At 49.6% G+C, this 27,205-nt stretch overlaps 1 protein-coding gene across 4 annotated transcripts in view; it reads right to left on the bottom strand.

Annotated features, from left to right (window-relative positions):
- Nucleotides 1–2,396: 2,396 nt before the first annotated feature.
- FBXO10 (F-box protein 10) overlaps nucleotides 2,397–27,205 on the bottom strand; it is a 66,599-nt gene continuing 41,790 nt past the window's right edge. For 3 of the 4 annotated variants that reach the window (XM_002819607.5, XM_063714142.1, XM_054519691.2), the window contains exons 4-11: nucleotides 24,594–24,743; nucleotides 21,811–21,947; nucleotides 17,834–17,904; nucleotides 15,396–15,548; nucleotides 14,140–14,409; nucleotides 9,889–10,202; nucleotides 7,375–7,556; nucleotides 2,397–4,208 (exon numbers count right to left, since the gene is read on the bottom strand). In XM_002819607.5, the coding sequence (XP_002819653.5) occupies nucleotides 4,034–4,208; nucleotides 7,375–7,556; nucleotides 9,889–10,202; nucleotides 14,140–14,409; nucleotides 15,396–15,548; nucleotides 17,834–17,904; nucleotides 21,811–21,947; nucleotides 24,594–24,743 (1,452 nt within the window). In that variant the 3' untranslated portion in view covers nucleotides 2,397–4,033. The remainder of the gene's footprint in view (nucleotides 4,209–7,374; nucleotides 7,557–9,888; nucleotides 10,203–14,139; nucleotides 14,410–15,395; nucleotides 15,549–17,833; nucleotides 17,905–21,810; nucleotides 21,948–24,593; nucleotides 24,744–27,205) is intronic. The other variant, XM_054519690.2, reaches the window with a different exon arrangement.

Here is a 27,205-nt window from a genome sequence, read left to right as displayed (position 1 = left end):
CTACTGCAGACTGAAAGCAAATGATTCCAAGGAAACACAGTGCCTTAGAGAATTCTCTTTAGATCCATGAGTGCTGCCCATGGAGATGGGCCATTCCTCCTGAGATACAGGACAGGACTCCTCAACTCTGCTTCTTTGGGCTCTCCCAGACCTACCCAGGCCACTGGAGTGAGTCTAGAGAAATGATCAGAGTGGTGAAGAGACACCCTGCAAACTGGCACATACAAGAGGAACCCAGGAGGGCAGCAGACCCCAGGGGGATGAGGGTGCTGCCTGCAAATCTCTGAAGAGCTGTCACAGAACAGAGTGAAGAGATGTCCTTTGGGGGCCCCAGGAGGTAGAGATTCTAGGAATGAGGTTGAGTTTGTTTCCTCATTTGTCTGCCTGTCTGTCCACCATCCATCCAACTCTTAGTGAGTTTTGCTCTGTGCTGGGCATAGAGAATCAACAGTGAACAAGATGGGCAAAGTCCCTGCTCTCAATCAACAGACCGAAGAGAGAGAGGATTCAGTGCCATCTGCAGGTGGCATGTGGCTGAGTGGGCACAGGAGCATGGAGAAGGCACAGTTAACTGTTATTTGCAGAGACGGGAAGGTGTTCCATAGAGGTAGTGACTAAGGAGCTTCTGAAGGAGGGGGTAAAATTTAGCCAGGGAGAGAGACTTTGGCTCAATTAAGTAAAAAGTTACATGGGCTCAGTTTTCTTGGGCAAGTCTGGCCTGTTGTGCAAAGCACCCGCACTCCCTGATTCTTCCCCAAACACAAGAGCTAAGGTGGGTGTTCTGTTCCTCCCACTTCTGCCTCCAGATGACCTGGAGGGAAATTGTGTCCCAGCTGTTCCCTTCCCAGCCACCTTTGCTCCAGGTAATAGCCCTCCCCACAGCTCTCTGCCTACAAGCTCTTAACATCTGATAGGGAACTTTCCCCTGCCGGATCTCAGGAGCATCAGCACTCCCAGCCTCCAAAATGGGGACAATGACCTCACCAAGTCGATGTTTAATATATTATTGACAGAACTTGAGATGATTTTTGGTGGCTCAGGGATGTAATAAAGTACTTGTGTTCTGCTGGTTAGGCTAAGCTGAAGTGACAAATGGCCCTCAAATGTCTGGTTTCAACAAAGTTCATTTGCTTGTGGCACATGTCTGTCAGCCAGCAGGCACCTGGGACCCTGCTCCAGCTTAGCTTCACCCTGGGACTCAGGCTGCCATGTCTGACACATGGTGGTCTACTGGCAGAGGGACACACGATCGGGGCAAGTTCTGCTGGCCCTTAAAGCTTCTGCCCAGAAGTAACCATTAACCACTTCTGCCCACATTCACTGGGCAAATCAGGTCACGTGGCAACATGATAGGGCATGCTACTCTCCCTGAGGGGCAGCAAACATTAGTAACTACCAAAACCAATGAATATTTTCATTTTAATAGTTTAATGTATATTTATAGTAATACAAAAAGTATTTTCAGTGTGTGAAAAAAAGACATGTTGTAGGATGGGATCCTGGAATGGAAAAAGGACATTAGATAACAAACTAAAGAAATCTGAGGCCAGGCACAGTGGCTCATGTTTGTAATCCCAGCACTTTGGGGCGTTGAAGCAGGCGGATCACTTGAGCCCAGGAGTTTGAGACCGGACTAGGCAACATGGCAAAACCCCATCTCTACAAAAAAAATACATAAATTAGCCAGGCATGGTGGCGCATGCCTGTAGTCCCAGCTGCTCAGGAGGCTGAGGTGGGAGGATCACCTGAGTGAGCCTGGGGAGGTCAAAGCTGTGGTGAACCATGATCATGCCACTGCACTCTAGCCTGGGCAACAAAGTGAGATCCCGTTTCAAAAAGAAAAAAAGAAATCTGAATAAACTATGGACTTTAGTTAATAATGTACCAGTACTAGTTTATGAATTTTTACAAATATACACTGATAGCATAAGATGTTAATAACACGGAAACTTGGGGGTGGCAAGGGTGATATGGGAACTCTAGTAATCATCTGCTCAATTTTTTTGCATATTTAAAACTTCTAAAAATTAAGTAGATTTAAAGAAAAAAGTACTAACTTCTCAGGTGACATATGGATATAGCAAAAATTCTAAGATGCTGAGTAAGTGAAGTTGGGGAAGTGTGCTCTGGAGTCTGAGGTCCCTAAGCTGACAGTCCAGTGATCCACAGGAACAGCCTGTTTCTGTTGTCTTCACAGAACCCCACTGGGCAAGCAGGCAGGAGTGGAATTATAGCCCGATTGAGCCCTTCAGCCCTATATCTGGAACTGTCACAGGAACAAGCTGACCCAACAAGATGGCCCCAGGATTCTCCTGTCTCCTTCAGAGGAAACAGGGCTGGGCCTGGCCAGCTGGGAGCCCCAGTATATGCCCAGACCAAGGAAAGGCTTCCAAAAGTGCCTTTTTTAAAATATAGAACTTTATTTTGGTTACTGAGGTTTTTGTTACTGTTGGTTCACAGAAAAGTCATTTCTTAGAAAATAGTAAAGGCAGCATTTTGTACAGCGACTCACATTGGGGCCACCAAACAAGTGCAAAGGACAGTGCCAGGGATAGAAGAGGCCAGTACTCTTGTGCCCAATGTTCTCAGGGAGAACCCAGTGCTCCTGGCTCCCTCTACCCCCTCCCATCCCACCCAACAGAGCAGCACCTAGGGCCAATAGAACCAGCCATGCAGCCAAGTGCACGACAGTGACCCCAGCAGGCTGGTGAAGGCCCCACAGGAAAGGCCGAGTGGGAGGGGATTGTTCAGGCTAAGCTGGCCCTGCATCCAGCCCCGTTCCTCAAGCAGTGGGGTCTGAGCTCGCCTGGCTTTGGGACTTGGACATATTCACAGTACGGTTCAGTAAAGTCCTCTGGGAGCTGGCCTTCCTCTCCTCACTCAGGCCACTAATCCTACCCCAGCCCCAGGCTGGGATCTGGGGACACAGTCAGATGTGGCCCTACCTACGGGGAGCACACAGGTGAGTGGGGGGTCAGGCTATAGACCCAGAGAGCTCCAGGACAAGGCAGAAAGTGCTCAGTACCCTGAGAGGGAGCAGAGAAAGGCCACTGAGGCCCAGAGGCGGAAAGAGCAGGGAGAGCTATGTGGAGGTGGCAGTGTCTCGGCTAACCCTTGAGGAACGGGGACACGGCGATGGGGGAGAAGGGCATGCCGGCCGGGAGGAGGAAAGAGCATGAGCCAAGGCACAGAGTGGGCAGGCTTGGGAGGGTCAGCCATGAGAACACAGATGCGAACAAGAGGCCCAGGTACCCCCATCTGAACAGGCTGGTGCTCAGGAGGGGCGGCTGGTGTGGGCGCGCTCACATGGGGTTTGAATCCTCCTGCGTTTGGGAGCTCTCTGGGGATGGAGTAGAGCCTTGTGCATCCCTGCCCACCCAGCCTAGCACCTGCCTGCACGCTGCAGCCCCACCCGTTTCAGCGTGTCCCTCTTGTCATCCCTGGGGCAGCCTTTCCATGGGGCCTCCTGTTGTTCCCAGGTCCTTCCTCCCTCCCAGGTCCATGTCCAAGTCCTCAAGTCAACCAAACTCAACTCCTCCAGCCTCCAAAGACAGCTGGGAGGGTGTGGTGGGGTCCCTGGAGGGATTGAGAGGGAGACAGGTCTAGCAAAGGGGAAAATTCTGGAGCAGTTGTCTCTCTCCACCTCACTAGAACCACTTCCCGCCATCAGAAGTAAATCTGCTCTTTCCTGAGAAGAGTCTGGGTTTGCTGTGTGTAAAACACGGTTCCTTAGAACTCAGAGAAAATCATGACCAAAAGCTTCAGCATTTGAGCTTCCCCAGCTCTTCACAATCTTTATAGACTGAGTGACTGGAAACCCACCAGCTTCTATCCCTTCTCCCTGAAAAACATTGCCCACTTTCTTCTTGCTATGGGCTGTGGAGCTGAAGTGTTCTGGAGGTACCGTGTTTTGGAGGCCTGGGACCCATTTGTTCGAGGGGGAGGGGGAGGGGCGGAGTCTTCTCAGGCACTATTTCCACCTTAGCTCCTCTGAGCACCCATCCAGGCTTGGCCCTGAAGCAGGTCTGTGTCCTCACAGGATGGTGCAGAAGACACTGCGGTTGCTGTGGAAACCACCTTCCACCCGGGCTGTGATCCTCGTTGCCATGGCTGTCACCTTCTGCCCATTGTGGGCTGCCGAGGGACGTCTGAGAGAATTTTCAAGGTGGGGCCGTGCTGGTGGGTTCACCAGGCGCCACGTATCAGACCTGGAGGTGCAAAATGAAAGTCAGTGAACTTCTGAGGGGCGTGCAGTGCTGGCTGAGTGCCCTGCACAGTCTTAACTTTGGTTCCAGATCGGTGGATCCAGGTGTTTAAATCTGGGTGTAGGTTTTATCTTCCAGTTTAGTGTTAGTCCAAAGAGGTGGGCTGTTGAGAAACTAAGGGGCAAAAGCCCTGCATTCCACGTCCAGCTCTGCCTTCAACTCTGCATGTAGCCTTGGACAAGGTCCCTCTGTAGGCCTCAATTTTCCCGCTTTGAGACACTCTGTTGCCCAGGCTGGGGTGCAGTGGCATGATCATGGCTCACTGCAGCCTCAACCTCCTGGGCTCAAGTGATCCTCCCACCTCAGCCTCCCGAAGTGCTGGGATTATAGGCTTGAGCCACTGCACCCAGCCGATTTCCCCACTTTAAATAAGGACCTGGATAAGATCATAGGGTGGTTGTTGTGAGACAGGGTCTCATTATGTTGCCCAAGCCGGTCTTAAACTCCTGGGCTCAAGTGATCCTCCTGCCTCAGCTTCCCAAGTAGCTGGGATTACAGGTGTGTGCCACGGTGCCAGCTTTTCCTCTTTCATTTCTTTTCAGCTCTATGACCACAGATGTTTACAGAAGCTTTATTCATAATCACCAAAAACTAGAAACTACCTAAATACCCTTCAGCTGATGACTGAATAAATGTGCAGTACACCCACACAGGGGAAGACTACTCAGCAATTGAAAGGAATGAACGCCTTACATGCAACACCATGAATGAATCTCCAGCATGTTAGGCTAAGTGAAAGAAGCCAGACTCAAAAGACTACATACTGCAGGATTTCTGGGTTTTTTTTGTTTTTACTTTTATTTTTTAATTTTTAATTTTTTTTTTTCTGAGACAGACTCTTGCTCTGTTACCCAGGCTGGAGTGCAGTAGTGCGATCTGGGTTCACTGCAACCTCTTCCTCCCAGGTTCAAGTGATCCTCCTGCCTCAGCCTCCCGAGTAGCTGGGACTACAGTTGTGTGCCATGACGCCCAGCTAATTTTTGTATTTTTAGTAGAGACGGGGTTTCACCATGTTGGCCAGGCTAGTCTCGAAATCCCGACCTCAGGTGATCCACCCACCTTGGCCTCCCAAAGTGCTGGGATTACAGGCGTGAGCCACCGCACCCGGCCACAATTTCTTTTATATGACATTTGGGAAAATGCAAATCTATGGGGGATAGAAGTTGGTGGGTTTCCAGTCACCCAAACTCTTGTAGACAGCATGGAGGGCCAAGGAAAAAATGATAGTGAAGCTGTGGTCAGAGTTTTCTGATGCTTGAGTTACAAGGAACCAGCTTTACACACTAAGTCTCCATTTGCTTAAGGCAACACATTGTCTTATATGTATTTTTATGATAACGATGTTACAATGAAAGGACTGGAAAGGTGTGGACAGAATCAGAGGTTGGCTACTAGCATGCGAGTAAAAAGGCCTAAGCTATGTCGGGAGGACTGCATGTATTTGAGTTTGGCAGCAGGGGAGCACAACTGAAAAGGAGTGATGAAATGAGAGGTTGGAAAAGACAATTAGGACCTCAGGGTACACAGTGGACAATACCAGAGCTGGCATTGGCAAAGTACAGGCCGTATCCTGTGCCCTGGGGTCTCCAAAGGGGAAGAGGAGGTGGATCCCAGGGAGTCCACAATATAATCTGCTGGGATATGGGAAGAAAATACTAGAATTTTGGTTTTTTTTAACTTTATACTTTAAAATTTTCTATTTTGGGGATAGTTTATAATGTAAATAATATACTGCTAGAATACACACATATAAGTTATAAATAGGTATACCGGTGAGGTGCAGTGGCTCACACCTGTAATCTCAGTACTTTGGGAGGCTAAGGCAGGTGGATCACCTGAGGTCAGGAGTTCAAGACCAGGCTGGTCAACATGGCAAAACCGTCTCTACTAAAAACACAGCCGGGAGTGGTGGTGGGCACCTGTAATCCCAGCTGCTCAGGAGGCTGAGGCAGGAGGATCGCTTGAACCTGGGAGGAAGAGGTTGCAGTGAGCCGAGGTCGTACCACTGCACTGCAGCCTGGGCAACACAGTGAGACTTGGTCTCTAAATAAATAAATAAATATTAGGTATACCTACATCAGGGGGTTTCTTCAAAGAATATTTTTTCCCGAGAGGGTGTGTGATACAAAAAGTATGGAGATCATTACTACAGAACATGAAGATCCATGAGAGGTTTTTAACCACGGATGTGATGTGACCAGAGCTCTCACTTAGAAAGAAGAACCTGGCAGGATGCATGGGACAACCTCCAGAGTGGAGCAGGGGGTGGCCACGGGCAGGGAGACTGGCAGGAGGCTGCTGCAGGGGGACAGGTGACATTGGCGGTGCAGTAGTGATACCAACTACAGCAAATATCAGTATGATTTTATAACCAGAATGCAAAAGCGAAAGCATGGACCAATCAGAACACAGCCCAAGCAGAAGCAACTGGAAGGAACAGCTGTGCATTGCAGTAACACAGGCAGTACAGGTTAGGGTGAGCGGTGCTGAGACCTGAATTAGGATGGCAGAAGTTGGGGAAGAGGAGGTGCTGGAAAAAGGAACATTTTAGAAGCAGAATCAACAAGACCTGGTGACTGACTGGACATCTTCGGATTAGGGAGAAAAAGGGAGCAGAAGTGTTGTTCTCAGAACACTGAGTGGATGGTGATGTCGCTGAAGTGGGGAACGTGAAAGGACAGAGAGGTTTGAGGAAGATGGGTGGCGGCAATTGTGATACATTGAGGCAGAGTGACTAAAGGACAGCAGCAGCATCAACTAACATTTTTACAACCCCTCAGAGATTCAGCCAGATAGTGTGATCTTATTAAGTGGATTTTACTAAGGCTCAAAGATGTGAAGTAAGTTGCCCAAGGTCACACAGCCAGTAACCTGCAGAGCTGAGATTTGAAACCATGTCCTCCTGACTCTTAAAAAGCTTATTCCCTCCTGGGGAGTCCTCAGCCCGGGCCTGACATAGAGCCAGACACAGGCCTTTTTCTGACTGGCGTCGACAGCTGGCAGGGTTGCAGGGAGCCCGGGCAGCCACAGTCCATGGGTGTGGGCCTGGCTTCTTCAGGGAGCTTACTGTGGCTCTAGAGGACTGGTTCAGGCAACCCCAAGCACTCACTTTTTCTTGAAGACCAGGAACTTGTTGTTTTGCATGATGCATTCTCGGTTGTTTGAGATCTGCTGAAAGATGGTCTTACTGGTTTTGCCCTGGAAGATGATGTTTTCCTGCACCAGGGCCTTGGCACGGCCCCGCACTGCGATGCCGTAGGCCCGGAACGAGTGGATCCGGTTCTTTATTACCTGGGAGAGGCAGCCAGAGATTGTCACACCTCAGGGATTCACAGACTGAGTGGGAGAGCTGGGCACGTGAATTATCAGTTCTAAAACCAAGAGGCAGGAACATGCTAGGCAGGTCAGTGAAGAGCCTGTGAGCTCAAAGGAGGGCACCAAGAACAGCCTGGGGGAGCCAGGGAAGCCTTCCTGGAAGAGGTGATAGGTAAGTTGTAGGCATTTATCAGCTGCAGAACAGGGAGAGCTGTTGTAGGAAGGAGAAACAATATGCAAAGGCCTGGCAGAGAGGGGAGGTAGTGTCAGAAGTCAGGGCCACTGGCAACCCAACTGAGACAAAAGTGTGTCCCTCTCTCCCTTCCTCTGCTCCCGCAGTGCTCAGAGGCAAAGCCCCAGCATTCTTTACTCTTTGCCTAAAGTCACTAACCCATGAAGCTGCAGAACTGTAAAGAGGCTTTAGGCGACCCAGCAATCCCACTACTGGATGTCTACCTAAAGGAAAAAAAGTCATATGCACACACATATTGATAGCAGGACAATTTACAATTGCAAAAATATGCAACCAACCTAACTGCCCATCAGCCAAAGAGTGGATAAAGAAATGTGGTATAGGCCGGGTGCAGTGGCTCACACCTGTAATCCCAGCACTTTGGGAGGCTGAGGCGGGTGGATCACCTGAGGTCAGGAGTTTCAGACCAGCCTGACCAACATGGTGTCTCTACTAAAAATACAAAATTAGCTGGGCATGGCGGCACATGCCTGTAATCCCAGCTACTTGGGAGGCTGAGGCAGGAGAATGGCTTGAACCTGGGAGGCGGAGGTTGCAGTGAGCTGAGATCATGCCATTGCACTCCAGCCTGGGCAAAAGAGTGAAACTCCATCTCAAAAAAAAAAAAAAAAAAAAAAGGTGGTATATATATACCACAGAATACTACTCAGCCATAAACAGAATGAAATAACGGCCTTTGCAGCAACTTGGATGGACTTGGAGGCCATTATTCTAAGAGAAGTAACTCAGGAATGGAAAACCAAATATCCTATGTCCTTACTTGCTCACTACTTATAAGTGGGAGCTACGCTAATGAGGAACAAAAGGCATAAGAATGATATAATGGACTTTGGTGACTCGGGGGGAAGGGTGGGAGCAGGGTGAGGGATAAAAGACTATATATTGGGTACACTGTACACTGCTTGAGTGACAGGGGCGCCAAAATCTCAGAATTCACCACTAAAGAACTTATCCATATAACCAAAAACCACCTGTACCCCAAAAACTGTTGAACTAAAAATAAAAATAGAGCCCTTGGGATCGTAATTCCATAAGGGCAGGAACAAGATCTGTTTGGCTCCACAACGAAACAGGGCTCTGCAAAGAAAGGTGCTCAGAGCTCAGTCCGGTGGGGAGACAAATAGGTAAAGGAAGAGATTCCAAGCCCTGTGGGGAGTGCCCTGTGAGGACCAAGCACTGTGGGGAGTGCTCTGTGAGGACCAATCCCTGTGGGGAGTGCTCTGTGAGGACCAAGCCCTGTGGGGAGTGCTCTGTGAGGACCAATCCCTGTGGGGAGTGCTCTGTGAGGACCAAGCCCTGTGGGGAGTGCTCTGTGAGGACCAAGCCCTGTGGGGAGTGCTCTGTGAGGACCAAGCCCTGTGGGGAGTGCTCTGTGAGGACCAAGAACTGTGGGGAGTGCTCTGTGAGGACCAAGCCCTGTGGGGAGTGCTCTGTGAGGACCAAGCCCTGTGGGGAGTGCTCTGTGAGGACCAAGCCCTGTGGGGAGTGCTCTGTGAGGTATGTGTGGGCAAAAGCACTAGACAAGAGGTACCTCAAACAGCCTGGGGTGGGAGGTGGGGGCTCAGGGACTCTTCCTGAACAAAGACACAGCTAAGCTGCAGGACTGCAGTGCAAGGGGGGCAGGGGGTATGTGGGGTATATAGGGAAGAGTGTATGCAAAGGCCCCAAGGCAGGATCTCTCTCCTGATTAAGCATCTACTGTACACCAGGCACTGTGCATGATTATTCTGTTAAGGAAAGAGCTGAAATAGTCCTGACCTTGACCTGGAGACCATGAAGATACCTCGGGAGGCTCCCAACGCCATGACAAGGAGGTGACACCCCATCCCTGGCTTCCTGCTGGTGAGCCCTTGTTCATCCTTCAGGACTCAGTTTCTCTGTCCCCTCCTGTGGGAAGTCCCACCCACATTTCCCAGGCTGAGTCCTGGCAGGAGGGATACTGTCCCTTGTAGTGCTGAGTGATTACAGTTCTGTTCTCAGCAGAGGCCACGAGGACTGTCCCAGGGTTGTGCCCTGTGTGGGCACCACACGTCACACACATGCAGACATACTCACTTTAGTGTCGGACCTGGGCAGCAGCTGCAGCCCGCTGCCCCGGTTGCCAATGATATCGTTTTCAATGACGATGGTGCTGTCGCCCTTGGTGATAATGCCGTGGCCTCTGTTGTCATAGATACCATTGCCCCGGAGCTCCACTTTGCACTGGGCCTCAACCTTGACCCCACTTTGCCGGTTGCAGGAGATGCTGTTGTTGGCCACTCGAGTGGGTTGGCTGCTCTGGGCCACAGTAATGCCTCTGTCCCCATTCGCGTGGATCACATTGGTGATGACATGCAGTGCCTCGCTGCTCTGGACATAGAGTCCTGAGGCTATGGGTGGAGGGGTTGGAAAGCACAAGGGGTCCCAGGGTCAGCCCTGACGCCACCAGTCAGGAAAAACCTTCCCTGAATTGTGCACTCCAGGAGAACGGAGTGGAGAAGAGGTACCAACACTCAGAAACAACCCTTGAGTTTGCATCTTCCAAGCTGATGAAACAGCAGGAGGATATCCAGGTGTGTCAACAAAACTCTGGTTCTTCTGCATGAAGTCCTTATTCAGTGCAGCCAGGGAAACATGATGTGAGAAGGCTCCTCTGGCCTGAGCTCCCACCGTGTGCTTGAATGCCTCCTGTACCACCGCCATCCTACTGCCACTTACACCTCCCCGACGGGCTGCTCACTCCCCCTCTGGACAGGCAGATCTACTCATTAGAGGGTCTTGCTTTGCTCTCCTTCCTATACTAAGCTGGAATCTGCCTCCCTACTGTTTGGGGAAATTTTCTTTTTTTTTTTTTTGAGACGGAGTCTCGCTCTGTCACCCAGGCTGGAGTTCAGTGGCGCCATCTTGGCTCACTGCAACCTCCGCCTCCTGGGTTCACGCCATTCTCCTGCCTCAGCCTCCCGAGCAGCTGGGACTACAGTCGCCCACCACCACGCTCAGCTAATTTTTTGTATTTTTAGTAGAGACGGGGTTTCACCGTGTTAGCCAGGATGGTCTTGATCTCCTGACCTCGTGATCCACCCACCTCAGCCTCCCAAAGTGCTGGGATTACAGGCGTGAGCCACCATGCCTGGCCGGAAATTTTCTTCTTAATGTAAGTTCTGTAATTTTGGAGTACAAAAACTTACTAAGCGAGTAATATGTGTCAAAAATGTGTTTGAAATTTGGGAAAGGAAAACTGACGCTTGCGGTTGTGTGTACTTAGAGACACTAGGTACATGAGGAGAAAAGCCCCAAGTCAGCAGGATTAGAGCCCCATGGCTTGTCAGGAAAAGAAAGCAGGGCAGCCAGACCCGGGGTCGAGGAGGGGAGGGCTCTGCGGTAGGTCCCTCTGCCCACCACAACAGCAACAAGGGTTGGGGCAGTGCTGGGGGAGGTCGTGTGCAGGACGATGACTGGGGCCCTGCAGCAGTGACTGGAGCCATGAGCCTGCAAGCTCAAATCTCTTGGTGGCACCAGCCTGTTGCTTCTCCTGGCTTGGTTGAGAACAACAAAAATAAGTATTTGTGAATGTAGGTGGCTTTGCCTGTTGTACCGGACAGACAGCATGGCCACATGGAGGAAACTCTGACCTGGGAGGGGACAGAACTCATTTTCCGAATAAGTGGGTTGGGGCTGCTGGTTATCCATCTCCCTGTCCTCTACCACTACCAGAAGCAAGTGCTTACCAGGCCCAGGAATCTCTTTTAATTTAATTTAATTTTGTTTTAGAGACAGGGCCTTGCTCTGTTGCCCAGGCAGTAGTGCAGTGGCACCATCATAGCTCACTGCAACCTCAAACTCTGAGTCCTGAGCTCAAGCATCCTCCTACTTCAGCCTCCCTAGTAGTTGGAACTACAGGCATGTACCACCATGCCCAGCTAATCTGAAAAAAAAATTTTTTTCTCAGTAGAGATTGAGGTCTCTCTATGCTGCCTAGGCTGGTCTTGAACTCCTAAACTCAAGCGATCCTCCTGCCTTGGCCTCTCAAAGTGTTAGGGTTACAGGTGTGAGCCACTGCACCTGGCCCAGGAATCTGTTCTGAATAAGTGTTCCTCCATTTCCCGACCCACCCATCCATCCTACCCTCCAACCCCCACCCCACAGTGATTTTGATAATCAGCTAGCTTTGGGAGCCCTGGAGTTAGATGAACTACACAGTAATTTTTTTTTTTTAATTCAAGAAATATCAAACATCTTCTACCATCTTTTTTTTTTTTTTTTTTTTTTTTCTTTTAAGACAGGGTTTTGCTCCTGTCGTTCCTGAGCTCTGAGCACCTAGAGTACAGTGGTGCAATCAAACCTCACTGCAGCCTTGAACTCCTGGGCTCAAGTGATACTCCCGCCTCCTGAGTAGCTGGGACCACAGGCACATGCCACCAGATCCAGCTAATTTTTCTTTTTCTTCTCCTTCTTTTCTTTTTTTTTTTTTTTTTTGTAGAAACCAAGTCTTGTTATGTTGCCCAGGTGGGTCTTGAACACCTGGCCTCAAGCAGTCCCCCCGTCTTGGCCTCCCAAAGTCCTGGGATTACAGGCTTGATCCCTGGCACCTGGCCTCCATTCTTCATCAGGTTTAGGATAACATGGATTTAAAACACTTTTATTTTCCGCCTCTCTAAGAAGGAAAACTCACTGCCAATTAAACCATGATATGCCTCTCATGGGAGATGTTGAATTTTGAGAAATGTATCCTAGAGTTGATTAAAAGCGTGGGTGCCAGAGGTGGGATTTGGTACTGCAGGGACAGGGGCACTGAGCTGGGTGGGCTTCAGTTCTTTGTCTTAAAGTTCACGGCCTATCAGTGTTGATGAAACAGCCACAGAAATAAATACAGTCGCGAGGCCTCCTAACAAGTGCCAGTGGGGATGGGGAGGCCCCAGTTCAAAGGAGGAAGGCATGAAGGGGGACATTCACAGCAGGTTTTGAAGTTCAAGTTAATTTGGGACGTGTGGATGGGAGAAAGGCCAGCGGGTTAGGAGGCGGGAAAGAATGGATTCAAGTTTAATGAATAAATAGAGGGATTGGGGATCAGGCTGGAAGAAGTGGCTGATGAGGCCTGAGGGCAAGTTGGGATCAGTCTGCAGAAGGCCCTGCCTGGCGGCCGCACCGTCTCAAAAATAAGGAGCGCCTCTGCTCAGCCACCCCACCGTCTGGGAAGTGAGGAGCGCCTCTGCCCGGCCCCCACACTGTCTGGGAAGTGAGGAGCGCCTCTGCCCGGCCCCCACACTGTCTGGGAAGTGAGAAGCGCCTCTGCCCGGCCCCCACACTGTCTGGGAAGTGAGAAGCGCCTCTGCCCGGCCACCCCACCGTCTGGGAAGTGAGGAGCGCCTCTGCCCGGCCCCCACACCGTCTGGGAAGTGAGGAGCGCCTCTGCCCGGCCCCCACACCGTCTGGGAAGTGAGGAGCGCCGCTGCCCGGCCCCCACACCGTCTGGGAAGTGAGGAGCGCCTCTGCCCGGCCCCCACACTGTCTGGGAAGTGAGGAGCGCCTCTGCCCGGCCCCCACACTGTCTGGGAAGTGAGGAGCGCCTCTGCCCGGCCCCCACACCGTCTGGGAAGTGAGGAGCGCCTCTTCCTGGCCACCCCACCATCTGGGAAGTGAGGAGCGCCTCTGGCTGGCACCCACACCGTCTGGGAAGTGAGGAGCGCCTCTGCCCAGCCACCCCACCATCTGGGAAGTGAGGAGCGCCTCTGCCTGGCTCCCACATTGTCTGGGAAGTGAGGAGCGCCTCTGCCTGGCTCCCACACTGTCTGGGAAGTGAGGAGCGCCTCTGCCTGGCCCCCACACTGTCTGGGAAGTGAGGAGCGCCTCTGCCTGGCCCCCACACTGTCTGGGAAGTGAGGAGCGCCTCTGCCCCGCCACCCCACCATCTGGGAAGTGAGGAGCGCCTCTGCCTGGCTCCCACACTGTCTGGGAAGTGAGGAGCGCCTCTCCCTGGCCACCCCACCATCTGGGAAGTGAGGAGCGCCTCTGCCTGGCCCCCACACCGTCTGGGAAGTGAGGAGCGCCTCTGCCTGGCCCCCACACTGTCTGGGAAGTGAGGAGCGCCTCTGCCTGGCCCCCACACCGTCTGGGAAGTGAGGAGCGCCTCTGCCTGGCCGCTGTGCAACCCTCCAAGTGTGAAGTGGCAACCTTGTGTGTGATTTTTCTGCCCTACCCAGGTTTACATCTTTGACATTAAAGTTTACTTTTAAATTTAAATTAAATTAAAAGTTTTAAATTGGAGAAAAAAAAGACAGTGGGGAGCCATGGAAGGTTCTTGAGCAGGGGCTGAGGAGGTGCACTCACCTCCATTGTGATTAATACTGTTAGACTCAACAAGAGCTATGGTGATGGGCCGGCGCAGTGGGTCATCCTCCTTCTCCAGCTCTGTCTCCCAGAGGATGGCATCCCCATCCTCGCTGAAGTTCTCTTGAGCCCTGTGGCCTCGAGGTAACTCGCTGGAGCCATCCTTCTGGCTAAATACTGCCACTCCATACAGGCCATTGTAGCTGACGTGGTTGCTGGTGACATGGGGGAGGCTGGACGACATCATCCACACACCACAGCCCTTGTTAGCTGGGACAGTGAGAGGAGCTGGTCACGGACACTGAACTCAGGTGAAGCGGCACCTGAGTCTCCCTGAGAGGGGAAGCAAAAGCCACTGGCCTGGGAGAGAGTCCCTGACTTGCTAATGACCTTGGACAAGCCACTTGGTGGCTCTAGCTGCAGACTTCACCTTCACACAAGAGAGGTCATCAGGATCAGGTGAACCTCACAAGTTCGGCTCGTTCCACACAGCGTGAAAGTGCTCTGAGGACTGTCAAGGCCACATGTCCACATCAGAAGCACATGAGCCCACAGTGACAGTGCCAAGGGGGCACCAATCCCTCCCTGCATAGGAGGCAGCCTCAGTTGGAATCCCAGCCCTACCACTTCCCAGCTGTGAGATCCTGAGCAGGTTACCAGACCTCTCTCTGTCCCTCAGTTTTCTCATCTTTTAAATGGGGTTAATAACTGTGCCTCCTTCAGAAGGCAGTCACGAGGATTAAATGTGACCATGCGTAGAAAGGGCCGAGTAGAGAGGTGGGCCTGAGTCATCTTTATTATTATCACTGTATTATTAGAGCTAGAGTCCAGACAGATTAAGGCTCAGCCCAAAGTCACTGCGTGAGTGAGAAGAGTTTTCTTCCTGTGATTATCTTGTTTTCCCATTATATTTTCAGTTCTCTGGATCAAAAGAAAGGATAAGAGGAGTTAGATGCACATGAGCCAGGGCTGAAATGGTCCTGTCCTTAAGACATGATACAACTCCTGTCTTTTGCTATTTTAAAAGGGGATAAAGCCTTCTGCTTTGCTAACCCCATGGGGTCAATCTGTACTACAATGTGATTTGTAAGAGGCTCTTTGTTCTGAGAGGGCCTGGGTGACTGTGGCCTGAGAGTGCCTGTTCAAATGAGGTCTTTGAGGCACAGGGAAAGGCAGTGACCTTCTCAGGACCCACAAGCTGGAGATGGAACCTGGGCTTCCTGCCTCCCCGGCTGGGTTGGGAACAAGCTCCTCACCGTAGATGGTATTTCCTTCTATGAGGCCTTTGCCTTCGTCTCCCACAACCACACCATCTGAATAGCCAAAGCAGATGAGGTTACTCCTGAGAACGGGGATCCCTCCACGGCGGATGTCCACACCTCCCCACTGATTCTCACGGATGACATTTTCTATGGAGAGAAGCAGAAAAGAAGGTCAGTACCCAAGGGCCAGCTCCAGTGCTGGCAAATAGGACTTGGACAGTTTTGATCAAGGCTACTCCAGACCAGAAGGCCCTGGCCTTACCCTGCCAGCAATTAGCACTGTAAATCTTGTCTGCTGTCTGATGTTTCAGGGACTTATCTGCTGACTCCTTTCCCCAAGCGCAAGGCTTGTGTCTATCTTGTGCACTCCTATCTCCCCGGCACCTACGATACCCAATGGCCTTGAGGACTGATGATTAAAAATGAACTAGTTTTGGCCAGGCATGATGGCTCATGCCTGTAATCCCAGTACTTTGGGAGGCCAAGGCGGGTAGATCACTTGAGCCCAGGAGTTCCAGACCATCCTAGGCAAAATGGGGAAACCCTGTCTCTACAAAAAAATACAAAAAAAATTAGCCAGGTGTGGTGGTGTGTGCCTGTAGTCCCAGCTTCTTGGGAGGCTGGGTGGGAGGATCACTTGAACCCTGGAGGTCAGGGCTGCAGTGGGCTATAATTGTGCCACTGCACTATGGCCTGGATGACAGACTGAGACCCTGCCTCAAAAAAAATAATAAACTAGCTTTGGTGAGTGACACTGGTGTCCAAAAAACCAACCAACCAAACAAAAAGGAAACAAAACAAAGAATAGGCCGGATGCGGTGGCTCACGCCTGTAACCCCAGTACTTTGGGAGGCTGAGGCAGGCAGATCACCTGAGGTCGGGAGTTCGAGACCAGCCTGACCAACATGGAGAAACCCCGTCTCTACTAAAAATACAAAATTGGGCATGGTGGCGCATGCCTGTAATCCCAGCTACTCGGGAGGCTGAGGCAGGAGAATCACTTGAACCCGGGAGGCGGAGGTTGCAGTGAGCCGAGATCGTGCCATTGCACTCCAGCCTGGGCAACGAGAGTGAATGAAACTCCGTCTCAAAAAAAAATAAATAAATAAACTGGCTTTAGAGTCCTCAGAGGCAGAATGTGGCCATTTACCCACAAGCCTGTGAGAAGGTGCTAGGCTCGCCTGTCCTTCTCAGCCTCAGCTCTGAACTGTGACCACACCCATCCCCTCCTCCTCCTGGGAGCCACCACCTCTCTGGGGTCGGTGAAAGAGTCACGGGTCAGAAGCGTAGTCCATGACACTGCTGCTCCAACACTGGCAGCGAAGACACAGCCTCCTGGGACTGAGGCGCAATGGCTGCAATGGCTCAGGGCTCTCTGTGTGACTGGCCTCTTCCTGTCTGCATGCCCCGACTGCAGGCCCCTTGTGCACCACACTCCAGTCCCACAAGCGATGTCCACTTGGCCATGCCAAGTCTGTTCTCACAGGCGGCCCTACACGGAAGGTTCTTTCCCAGCTCCTCCAGCCACTCCCACTCAGGGTCTGGTTTCCTTGTCACCTTCTCAGAGGGCTGCCCTGACCACACAATCCCAAATGCCCACCCAGTCCCTCTTTTGCCTTAATTATCCATAGAGCACTTGTCACCCTCAGATAGGATGTTTTTTGCTCATATATGTAGGCTTTTATTTATTTATTCACTTCCTCTCCTAAAATGTCAGTGGCTGACAGCCTCGTTCACTGCTGCACCTGTAGCTCCTGGAACACGGTCTGTATACAACACGTGCTCAATCCATGTCTGATAAGTTCAGTCAGGGGGATTCCCTGGACCAGTATTTGCAGAATCCCTTTCATATCTCAGGCCTGGCTCTGCTTTGTGCTGAGGCTACATTGATGTACCAGACGGACTTGACCCTCACCTTGTGGAATTTACCGCTTTATAACAGAGGAGATGGACACCACAAACCACTAAGAAATTAAGTCAAAGGCCCTAGAGAGGAGGCATCCTGGGTATAGTGTGTGTATCCGTGTACAATGGGGAGGAAGTGACAGTTAAGCTAAGACCCAAAGGATAAGCAGGGGTTAGCCGGGTGGAGGTTTCCAGAGCAGGCAGAGGTCCGTACAAAGACCAAGAGGAGGGATTCGGACAGGTGGTTGGGCATCAGTGCTTCTGAAACTGTTGAAACTGTTCTGTGAGCCACCTTGTGAGGGCCTGTCGGCTCTGGGCCTGGAAGGAGCAGACACCCATTCTGTGTTAGGCCCTCCTGTAAGAAGCACAGCCACCATGCAGCTGGCGTCCCTGAGCTCCAGCCCACCAGTCAGAGAAAGAGGCCATAGTCTGTGGGGGTAAAGGAGCAGTGTGAGGTCCTGAAGCTGGGGGGTGACGCCAGGGGACCTTGGCCTGGCTGCCAGGTGCCAGGCAGTTCCCATCCGTACCTGTGATGAGGCCTTTGCCGTTCTCATTCACTGCTATGCCGGCAGCACGGCCCTTGAAGATGTGGTTCCCGCTAAAGTGGAAGGAGAACAAAACAAAGAGGTGAGCCCAGGGCATCAATGTCATGCTTCCAGGAGACTGCCTTCTTTCGTGGAAACCCTGTCTCTACAAAAAATACAAAAAAATTAGCCGGGTGTGGTGGTGTGCACCTGTAGTCCCAGCTTCTTGGGAGGCTGGGGTGGAGGATCACTTGAGCCTCCCTATGGCTCAAGTCCACAGGAGCATAAAAGCATTTCCTAAAGTCCCTTTATAAGCCAGCCATATAGAAATGTTTAGTTGTCACTGGGACAGCTTGACCAAAAACTAAACCCCCAACTATGCTATACACGCACAATGATATCCAGTTCACTGTAGCCTCACTTGACTGTCATCTACATATATACCCATGCATATATATGTATATACATTTTTTTTTTTTGAGGTCTTGCTCTGTTGCCCATGCTGGAGTGTAGTGGCACAATCTCAGCTCACTGCAACCTCCACCTCCTGGGTTCAAGCGATGTTCATGCCACAGCCTGGATTACACGTGTGCGCCACCACATCCAGCTAATTTTTTGTATTTTTTGTAGAGATGGGGTTTTGCTATGCTGCCCAGGCTGGTCTCGAACTCCTGGCCTCAAGTGACCCGTCCGCCTCAGCCTCCTAAAGTGCTGGGATTACAGGCATGAGCCACCACGCCTGGCCTTATATGTATTTTATCCAACTCTCAAATGTTTGAAACAGAAAATGTTTACAATTTTTTTGTTTAAGACATGGGTTCTTGCTATGTTGCTCAGGCTAGCCTCAACCTCTTGCACTCAAGTGATCCTCCCACCTCAGCCTCCCAAGTAGCTGGGACTACCAGCGTGAGTAACTGAGCCCTGGCATATTTTTACTACAAATCTCGCCTCCAGAAAGGATCCATGGCCACCTGGAGAAATGTGTGTGTGTGTGTACATGGGGCAAGCAGAATAAAGATATGGGAGGGATGAGAAAACATTTAGAAGAAGGGGACAGATCAGTGTACCAAGAGCCCAGGATGGGATATTAACTGCAGATGAGCACAATTTGAGTCCTGTGCTTCTATGCATCCAAGGAAAAAAGAGAAACGTATATAACATATAAAAAGAGAAAAAAATATAACTTTCTGTGGCAAAAATATATGCTATGGTTTGTCTCATCCAGGCCATTTCAGGGATCTTAAACTTCATTCTGTATCCTGCTCCAGATTCTTATCTCTCATTGCAAAGAAACAAAGGAAAAAAGCACAACCTATTCTTTCAAGATGACTATGTTTTAAGAACCCGACATGGATCTAATTATGGTATTCCTCACCCAAAACTTCCATGGTTCCCCAGCATCCCCAAGGTAAAGCCCAGACTTTTCAGCTTGGTGTATTAGTTTCCTATTGTTACTATAACAAATTACCACAAACTCGGTGGCTTGAAACAATACAAATTTCTGTCTTTCAGTTCAGGAGGTCAGAAGTTCAAAATGGGCTTCACAGGGCTAAAATCAGTGTCAGCAGACCTGTGTTCTATCTGGAGGCTCCAGGGGAGAATCCATTCCTCATCCTTTCCAGCTCCCAGAGGCCGCCTGCACTTCTTGGGCTGTGGCCTCATCACTCTGACCTCTGCTTCTGTCCTCACATCTCCTGCTCTCTTATTTATTTTTATTTATTTATTTATTGAAATGGAGTCTTGCTCTTGTCACCCAGGCTGGAGTGCAGTGGCACCATCTCGGCTCACTGCAATCTTCGCCTCCCGGGTTCAAGCAATTCTCCTGCCTCAGCCTCCCGAGTAGCTGGGATTACAGGCACCTGCCACCACACCTGGCTATTTTTTGTATTTTTAGTAGAGATAGGGTTTCACTGTGTTGGCCAGGCTGATCTCGAACTCCTGACCTCAAGTGATCCGCCCGCCTCAGCCTCCCAAAGTGTTGGGATTACAGGCATGAGCCACCGCCCCGGCCCCTGCTCTCTTAATCTGATTCCCCTGCTTCCTTCTCATAAGGGCCTGTGGTTACAATGGGACCACCTGTGTCATCCAAAATAACCTCCCTTCATCTTTCTCCAAAGTCCTTCAGTCAATCAAATCTGCAAAGTTCCTCTTGCCTTGTAAGGCAACATATGCACAGGGTTCAGCGACTAAGACATGGACTTCCTTGGGGCCATTATTCTGCCTATCATGCTTGGCATTCAAGGTCCTCTGCGGTCCAGCAGCAACCTGCTTTTGCACTAGCCCTCTGGTATCTCGTGTCCGAACATACCACATTTCTCACCATTTTCTCAGACATACCCTGAATTTCACTGCCTCTGGCCCAGAATGCCTTTTCCCTGGCCATAAAATCTTATTTATCTTTCAAGCACAACTCAAATGTCAGCTTCCTGACATGCTCAGCTGAGATCACGGCTGAGTTCCTTGGTCAGTCTGCATGAATGCCTAGTAAAGTGCTCATTTTGGTGAGTCTTCCATCATGGCTGTGTGAGTGTGTGTCCATCTCCAGCATGAGACTCTCAACTCCACGGGGCAGGGACTGTTCTTGTACATGTTGTGTATCACTGCCCCCTTATATAGAGTGGCTGGAATGTGTGTTCAATGAACAGCACACACACATACAAATACACACTCTTCTGTTCAGGCAATAATGCAGAAGAAGGGAAAGAGCTCTATGACCACTAATTGTTTTTGTAAGCTGTCTGTAACGGTGAAAAATAGGATTATATTCCGTAATTTTTGAACCAGCAATTAGGTCTGGTTAAAAAATTATGGCATATCGAAATACTGGAATATGTTGAAACTTTCCAAAGTGATGAATGTAAAGGCCATGCGTGCAACAACATGGAGACAAAATACCTATGGAATAATGCAGGGGGGAAAGCGCTCTGAATATACTTGCTGCCCATGCATGCCAGCTATTCTCCTAAAGCACAGACATAACTGTGTGAGTCTTCTGCTCAGAGCCTTTAATGAGTCCCCGCTGTGTAGACAGAAGAGGCTCCCCCGCCTCAGCTTGGTCTACGCAAGGCCTTCCTCATCTGGCCCAAGCCTTTCTTTCCATCATTCCTTTCCACTCTGCTGTGTGGCACAGACGGGCTGCCACAAGGACGTCAAGGGTCACACTGCAGTGACCACAGGGCCCAAGATATTCTGGGACCATCCCAATTTAAAATATTCTATAGCACTGTCACACCATGTCAGATTTTTTCTCAAGGCACCATGAACGGTTTGCTAACCCCTGAATCTGCTGTGCCCTGCTGCCTTTGCTCATGCTGTTCCATTACTAGGAACATCCACCGACCCCTCCCTACCCCCATCTCCATGAGTCCAAGTCTTACCCATATTCCAAAGTCTGACTCTGATGCTACCTCCTAAATGAGGCCTTCCCACATCCTCCTAGTCAGAATGAGTCTCTCCTTCTGGTACCACTCTGACAGCATTTATCACAGTCTGCCCCATACTAGAGCTGGGATGGCAGACAGGTCCCAGGACTGCCACTGTTGCCTCTCACCTATCACTTATATCAGTCCCTGACCACAGCATGCTTTCGTGCTGAGGCCAGGTGCAGCACCAGGATGTTGACACAGCACCCCCAGTCACCACTAGCAACTAACTAAAACTGTTAGGTGAGCTGAAATCTCTGTTCCATCCCTGCCTGGGGGTACTTCTGTGCCCATTTCTCCAGGCTAGAGTAAGCTCCCAGGGAGCAGAGCCTGCCCATGTTGGAAGTGCTCAGTAGTGACTGCCGAATAGAACTCCTACACAGAGTTAACTGGAAGGGCACATAAACACAAAAGCAGCTGTGTTACTGGGGTGGGATGATGAGTGAAGTCTCTTCTCTGCTTGCATCTGTACAGTTGTTTCCGTAAAGAGTGTTTTCAAATGGAGGAGAGACAGGGAGGAGGTTAACAAAGATGAAGGAGGGAAACAGCAGCACACACCTCACAACGGGGTTTCCGTGGTACAGGATGTAAATGCCAGCCTCCTTATTGGAAAAGATTTGATTGTTCCGGATGATGCCTTTCCCATTGCCAAGGACGACAATGCCAGAGCGAAGGCCGTGGTGGATCTGGTTACACTGCAAGTGAAAATGAGACACCACAGAAGCCAGATCAGACATGTCAGCGAAGCAGAGTGCCCAACTGCCGCCCACACCTCCACGGCGGGATGAACACAGTGGAGAAAATGATGTCACTGTAAGATCCCTAGCCTGTGACAAAGGGAATGGGTCATGCTGCCGCCCCGCCCTTCCTGCACCAGTATATACATCAAAACCTGTAAGGGAGACTACGAAGACTGGAGTCTTCGCTGCCCAGCCTCTTAGGAGGGCTCTTGGTCTTCATCTGCAAGGCAGGCTACTGAAAGTTTCAGAGCCTCTAATGAGTCCCCTAAACACATAATCATTTGGCGAGACAATAACTTCTAGGGTCCAGGGAGGCCATCTCTTGGGGAAAGGCAGCACCCCAGTGCAACCAAATGTTGGCCAACTGCAGTCCTAAAGGGGCCACATCCAGAGAGGGGTCAGAGTCGTTTGACTTCTAGTCCTTTCTCATTTAGGGAGGGCCAGCGGAAGATGCAGACACTGGGGGGCCAAGCTGTCCCATGGGGCATAAGGTCTTAGAAAGTGTATGAGCTACAGGATGCCAAGAGATATCTTTTTTTTTTTTGTAGAGACAGGGTTTTGCTTCGTTGTCCAGGCTGGTCTTGAACTCCTGGCCTCCAGTGATCCTCCCATCTTGGCCTCCCAAAGTGCTGGGATTACAGGTGCGAGCCACCACACCCGGCAAGATATTAATTTCTAATATCTCTTTGTGCGAATGGGAAAACAGGCCCAGGATTATATAGTACATTTGTGGAAGAGCCAGATCTGAAATCTAGTTTTTCTCTTTCCCATTCCAGTTAGTTGCTTTTGCACAGTGACTTAATATTTTTAGATTAGAATAATAATAAAATTATCTTACTCTAATTGTTAATTTATAGCTGAAGTCGAATTCTATACTTTGTAAACTGGGAAGTTAGCTGTATCTCTTCCAAAATGATTTCGCAGAAATAAAGTTCTAGTTGGTTTTAAAGTGTTGTGTGTGCAAACTCTCCTTATTCTTACTCTTTCCAGATTTTTCCTGAAGGATTTGGCAGGCTCATCAGAGCAACCACTGCCTAAGAGAAGTCCCGCACAGGGCTGAAGAGCTCCAAAAGGAGTATGCAGCGGCGTTTCCATCCCTACACCCTTTCACAACGCCAGGACTAAAATATACCACTCCCTTCCCCCTCCACCTGCTGTCCCTCTGTCCTCAGAAGGGCAAACCCCTCATCTCTCTAGCCAGAGGGGCAATAATTTCCTAAGCCAAGGCCATGCATCAACCACCAGCTGCATGGTAGAAACACAGTGAGGGGAAGGGGTTGGCAGGAGACACTGGCTAGCTGTGTGTATTTTCTTTTTCTTTTTTTGAGACAGGGTCTCGCTCTGTTGCCCAGGCTGGAGTGCAGTGACACAATCATGGCTCACGACCACACCATAGTTATGGCAGCCATGACCTCCCAGACTCAAGCGATCCTCCCACCTCCCACCTCTGCCTCCCAAGTATCTGGGACGACAGGTGTGAGCTACCATGCCCAGCTAATTTTTACAGTTTTTTATAGAGACAGGGTCTTGCTGTGTTGCCCAGGCTGGTCTCAAACTCCTGGACTCAAGTGATCTTCCTGCCTTGGCCTCCCAAAGTGCTGAGATTACAGGCATGAGCCATCGTGCCCAGCCTTCTCTCTGTATCTTTATGGGCAGTCAAGATATGATGGGTTCAGCATTACTCGTGAGTCAGACTGCCTGGATTCAAATCCCAGCTCTGTCACTAGGTGTAGGACTTTGGGCAGGATCCTCTGCCTCTTTGTGCTCTATATCTTTACTATAAAATAGGGATAATAATAATTCTTCACAGGGTTCTGTAAGCATTAAATGATAAGTAAATATCTACAAAGTGCTTAAAAAAGTATCTGGCGTATAATAAGCATTATGCATTAATGGTGGCTATTAATTTTTCAAGCCCATAAAAAGTCTGTTACATTTCCCAACTTCTGGGAAATCTGTCTCTCAGTATACATGTAACAAAATTTCTCCCATACCCCATAAATCTGTGTAAAAACAAAATAAAAAACCCCCAAACCCCAAATCTGCTTCTTAGGAAGAGCCAGAGCAGAAAAGGAGCTGGTCTCTCATGTCATTGGCCACATACTCTAGGATTTTAAGTGGTTTTCACACTGGTAGAAAATCAAACTCAATATGCCCTCACAATAACCACGAAACAATCTTCAGAACTAAATATCCGAAATGTCCTTTTACACAAATGAATAAACTAACTTGGTGGGGTTCGCTGCTGTTGTTTTTGTTTGTTTTTGTATCCAAGTGTCTTTAGGGCAGACATCCCTCTCTTTATCCTTATCAAACTCAAAGCCAACCACAGCATATGAGGGCTGAGGGCCCTGTGAGGTTTCCCTGTCTTTCTGGTCCTCTTCCTTATTAACGGGGAGATGACCAGAAAATGACTTGTCCAAAGTCACTGCTAATACACAGAGAGAGACACAGAGTCACAAGGACACACAGAGGACAGAGCAGGAGCCACCTGCAAACAGGAAGCACGTAAATACAAGAAGGCAACGTGTATTTAAATATCCTCACAAATGGTTTCTGAAAATCAAGAGTCACCCTGAATAGGGAACGAACACAAAGTACCAGTATGAGTGGGTTGGACTTTTTCCGGATGTCTACACCAGCCTCTGCATTGTGGTAAATGTTGTTGCCGGCAATCAAGCCACCGCCCTCCAAGCGAAGAAAGATGCCTGACGCTCGGCAGCGGTAAATGTCGTTCCTGAGCATGATGATCTAAGCAGAAAAGAGAAAGCCATTTATTTTCCTGTTACAAATATTTTTTTAGAAACCACTGGGGGAACACCTGAGTCTTTTCCTCACCACCTGATCCATTCAGTTTACCCCGTAGGCGAGAGAAATGCCTCAGTGCTGGCACAGCCACGCTCCCACTGTGTGCTCCCAGGACACAGCCACCTCCAGGCCCTACCTGGCTTTGCCCTGCAGGCTCCTTAGCAGTCTCACATTGGTTCTTTTTTTTTTTTTTTCTGAGACAGGGTCTTGCTCTGTTGCCCAGGCTGGAGTGCAGTGGCATGATCTCGGCTTACTGCAAGCTCCGCCTCCCAGGCTCAAGTGATCCTCCCACCTCAGCCTCCCAAATAGCTGGGGCTACAGGCTAATTTTTGAATTTTTGTTTATTTTTATTTTTACTATGGATGTGGGCTGGAGTAATTTTGTTGTTAATTTTTCTATTTTTTGTAGAGATGTTGCCCAGGCTGGTCTGGAACTCTTGGGCTCAAGCGATCCTCCCACCTTGGCCTCCCAAACTGCTGGCATTACAGGCATGAGCCACTATACCTGGCCCACACTGGTCCTTTAACTAAAACCTGGACCAAAGCTTGGCCCTGTGCTCTACATTCAGAACTTGCAAGCTGCATAGCTGGATGATGGGATAGAAAGGACGCTTAGGGGAAGATGGGATTGAGTGGTCTTCAAACTCTACAGGCACTAAGTTTGCATGAAGATTTCCCCAGGGGTCAAGGGTGCAGCTACTTTTAATGAAAGTTCCAGGTCCACCACTTCCAATGCACCTCCACTAGAATCCACCTGTCTGAGATGGCCTGGACAGTAAGGTACCACACAGGTTCTCCTCTCCCACCCTCCCTTCCACTTTATAAAACAAAGGCCTGTTCTTGCACATCCTAAATCTTTCATGGTATATCACCCTGGGGTGGAAAACTACTGAGACTCCAAATTCTGGGATGATTAGAAATAATGGTATAACAAAGCCTCCTTCAAACAAGGTACCATAACCCAGCAACCTGCTAATAAAGGGATATATTTCCAATTACATTTTCTTTTTATATTTAATAAGCACAGTTGTCTCCCCATGTCTGTGGGTTCCGCATCCACGGATTCAACCAACTGTGGATTGAATATACATTATTAAAAATAATAAATAATAAAATTGAAAACCAGGCCAGGAGTGGTGGCTCACGTCTGTACTCTCAGCACTTTGGGAGGCCGAGGTGGGCGAATCACTTGAGGTCAGGAGTTTGAGACCAGCCTGGCCAACATGGTGAAACCTCATTTCTACTAAAAATACAAAAATTAGCCAGGCGTGGTGGCAGATGTCTGTAGTCCCAGCTACTCAGGAGGCTAAGGCAGGAGAATCTCTTGAATCAGGGAGGCAGAGGTTGCAGTGAGCCGAGATTGTGCCACTGTATTCCAGCCTGGGCGACAGAGTGAGACCCTATCTCAAAAATAAAATAAAATTGAATAAAAAAAAAAAAAACAGTGTAGGCCAGACGTGTCGGCTCATGCCTGTAATCCCAGCACTTTGGGAGGCTGAGGCGGGCGGATCACCTGAGGTCAGGAGTTTGAGACCAGCCTGGCCAACATGGCGAAACGCCATCTCTACTAAAAATACAAAAAATTAGCTGGGCGTGGTGGCTCATGCCTGTAGTTCCAGCTACTTGGGAGGCTGGGGCAGGAGAATCGCTTGAACCCGGGAGGCAGAGGTTGCAGTGAGCTGAGATCACACCTTTGCACTCCAGCCTGGGCTAAACAGTGGATACTGTCTCAAAAAAAAAAAAAACAAACAACCAACAAACAAAAAAACCCAGTAGAAGAGCTATTTACATAGCATTTGCATCGTATTGGGTATTATAAGTAATCTAGAGATGACTGAAGTGTGGGAGGATGTGTGCAGGTTAGGTGCAAATACTACACCATTTTATATAAGGGATTTGAGCATCTGTGGATTTTAGTATCCTGGAACCAAGCCCCCACAGATACCAAAGCATGATAATATATAAAAAATCTGGAATACATCTATCAATGCTGTCTAAACAATTATAGATTAATCATAAAATATATTATTATAAATTGTGTACTACTAATAATATATTGCATTAGGATAAAATTCTGTGAAGACTGAAGTAGAACAAGAGTATAAATTGTAAGGTTTCAGCTTCTGCTTAGGATGGAGAAAGTAGAAAGAATATACACAAACACAGACTTTCTGGAACCCATCAGAGCTGAGGCTGCTGGACAACTGGCTAGCCTGAATGCTACAAAAAGACAGGCGCCTCCAAGGAGATGAGGCCTGAGCACTTCCCTGCTGAATATAGGGCTGCATGTGTCACACAAGCCAGTAAGAACGCAGCTAACATTTTCAATGCACTGTTAAAGACCACTGTTAAAGACTAGTGTGAGTGCAGAAACTCTGGGAGTAGCTGCACCTGTTCACTTCTCTG

This window comes from Pongo abelii, chromosome 13 (genome assembly GCF_028885655.2).
Source record: "Pongo abelii isolate AG06213 chromosome 13, NHGRI_mPonAbe1-v2.0_pri, whole genome shotgun sequence".
Lineage (NCBI taxonomy): Eukaryota > Metazoa > Chordata > Mammalia > Primates > Hominidae > Pongo > Pongo abelii.
The sequence above is the reverse complement of the archived record's forward strand: the minus strand, read 5'-3'. Positions and strand labels throughout refer to the sequence as shown.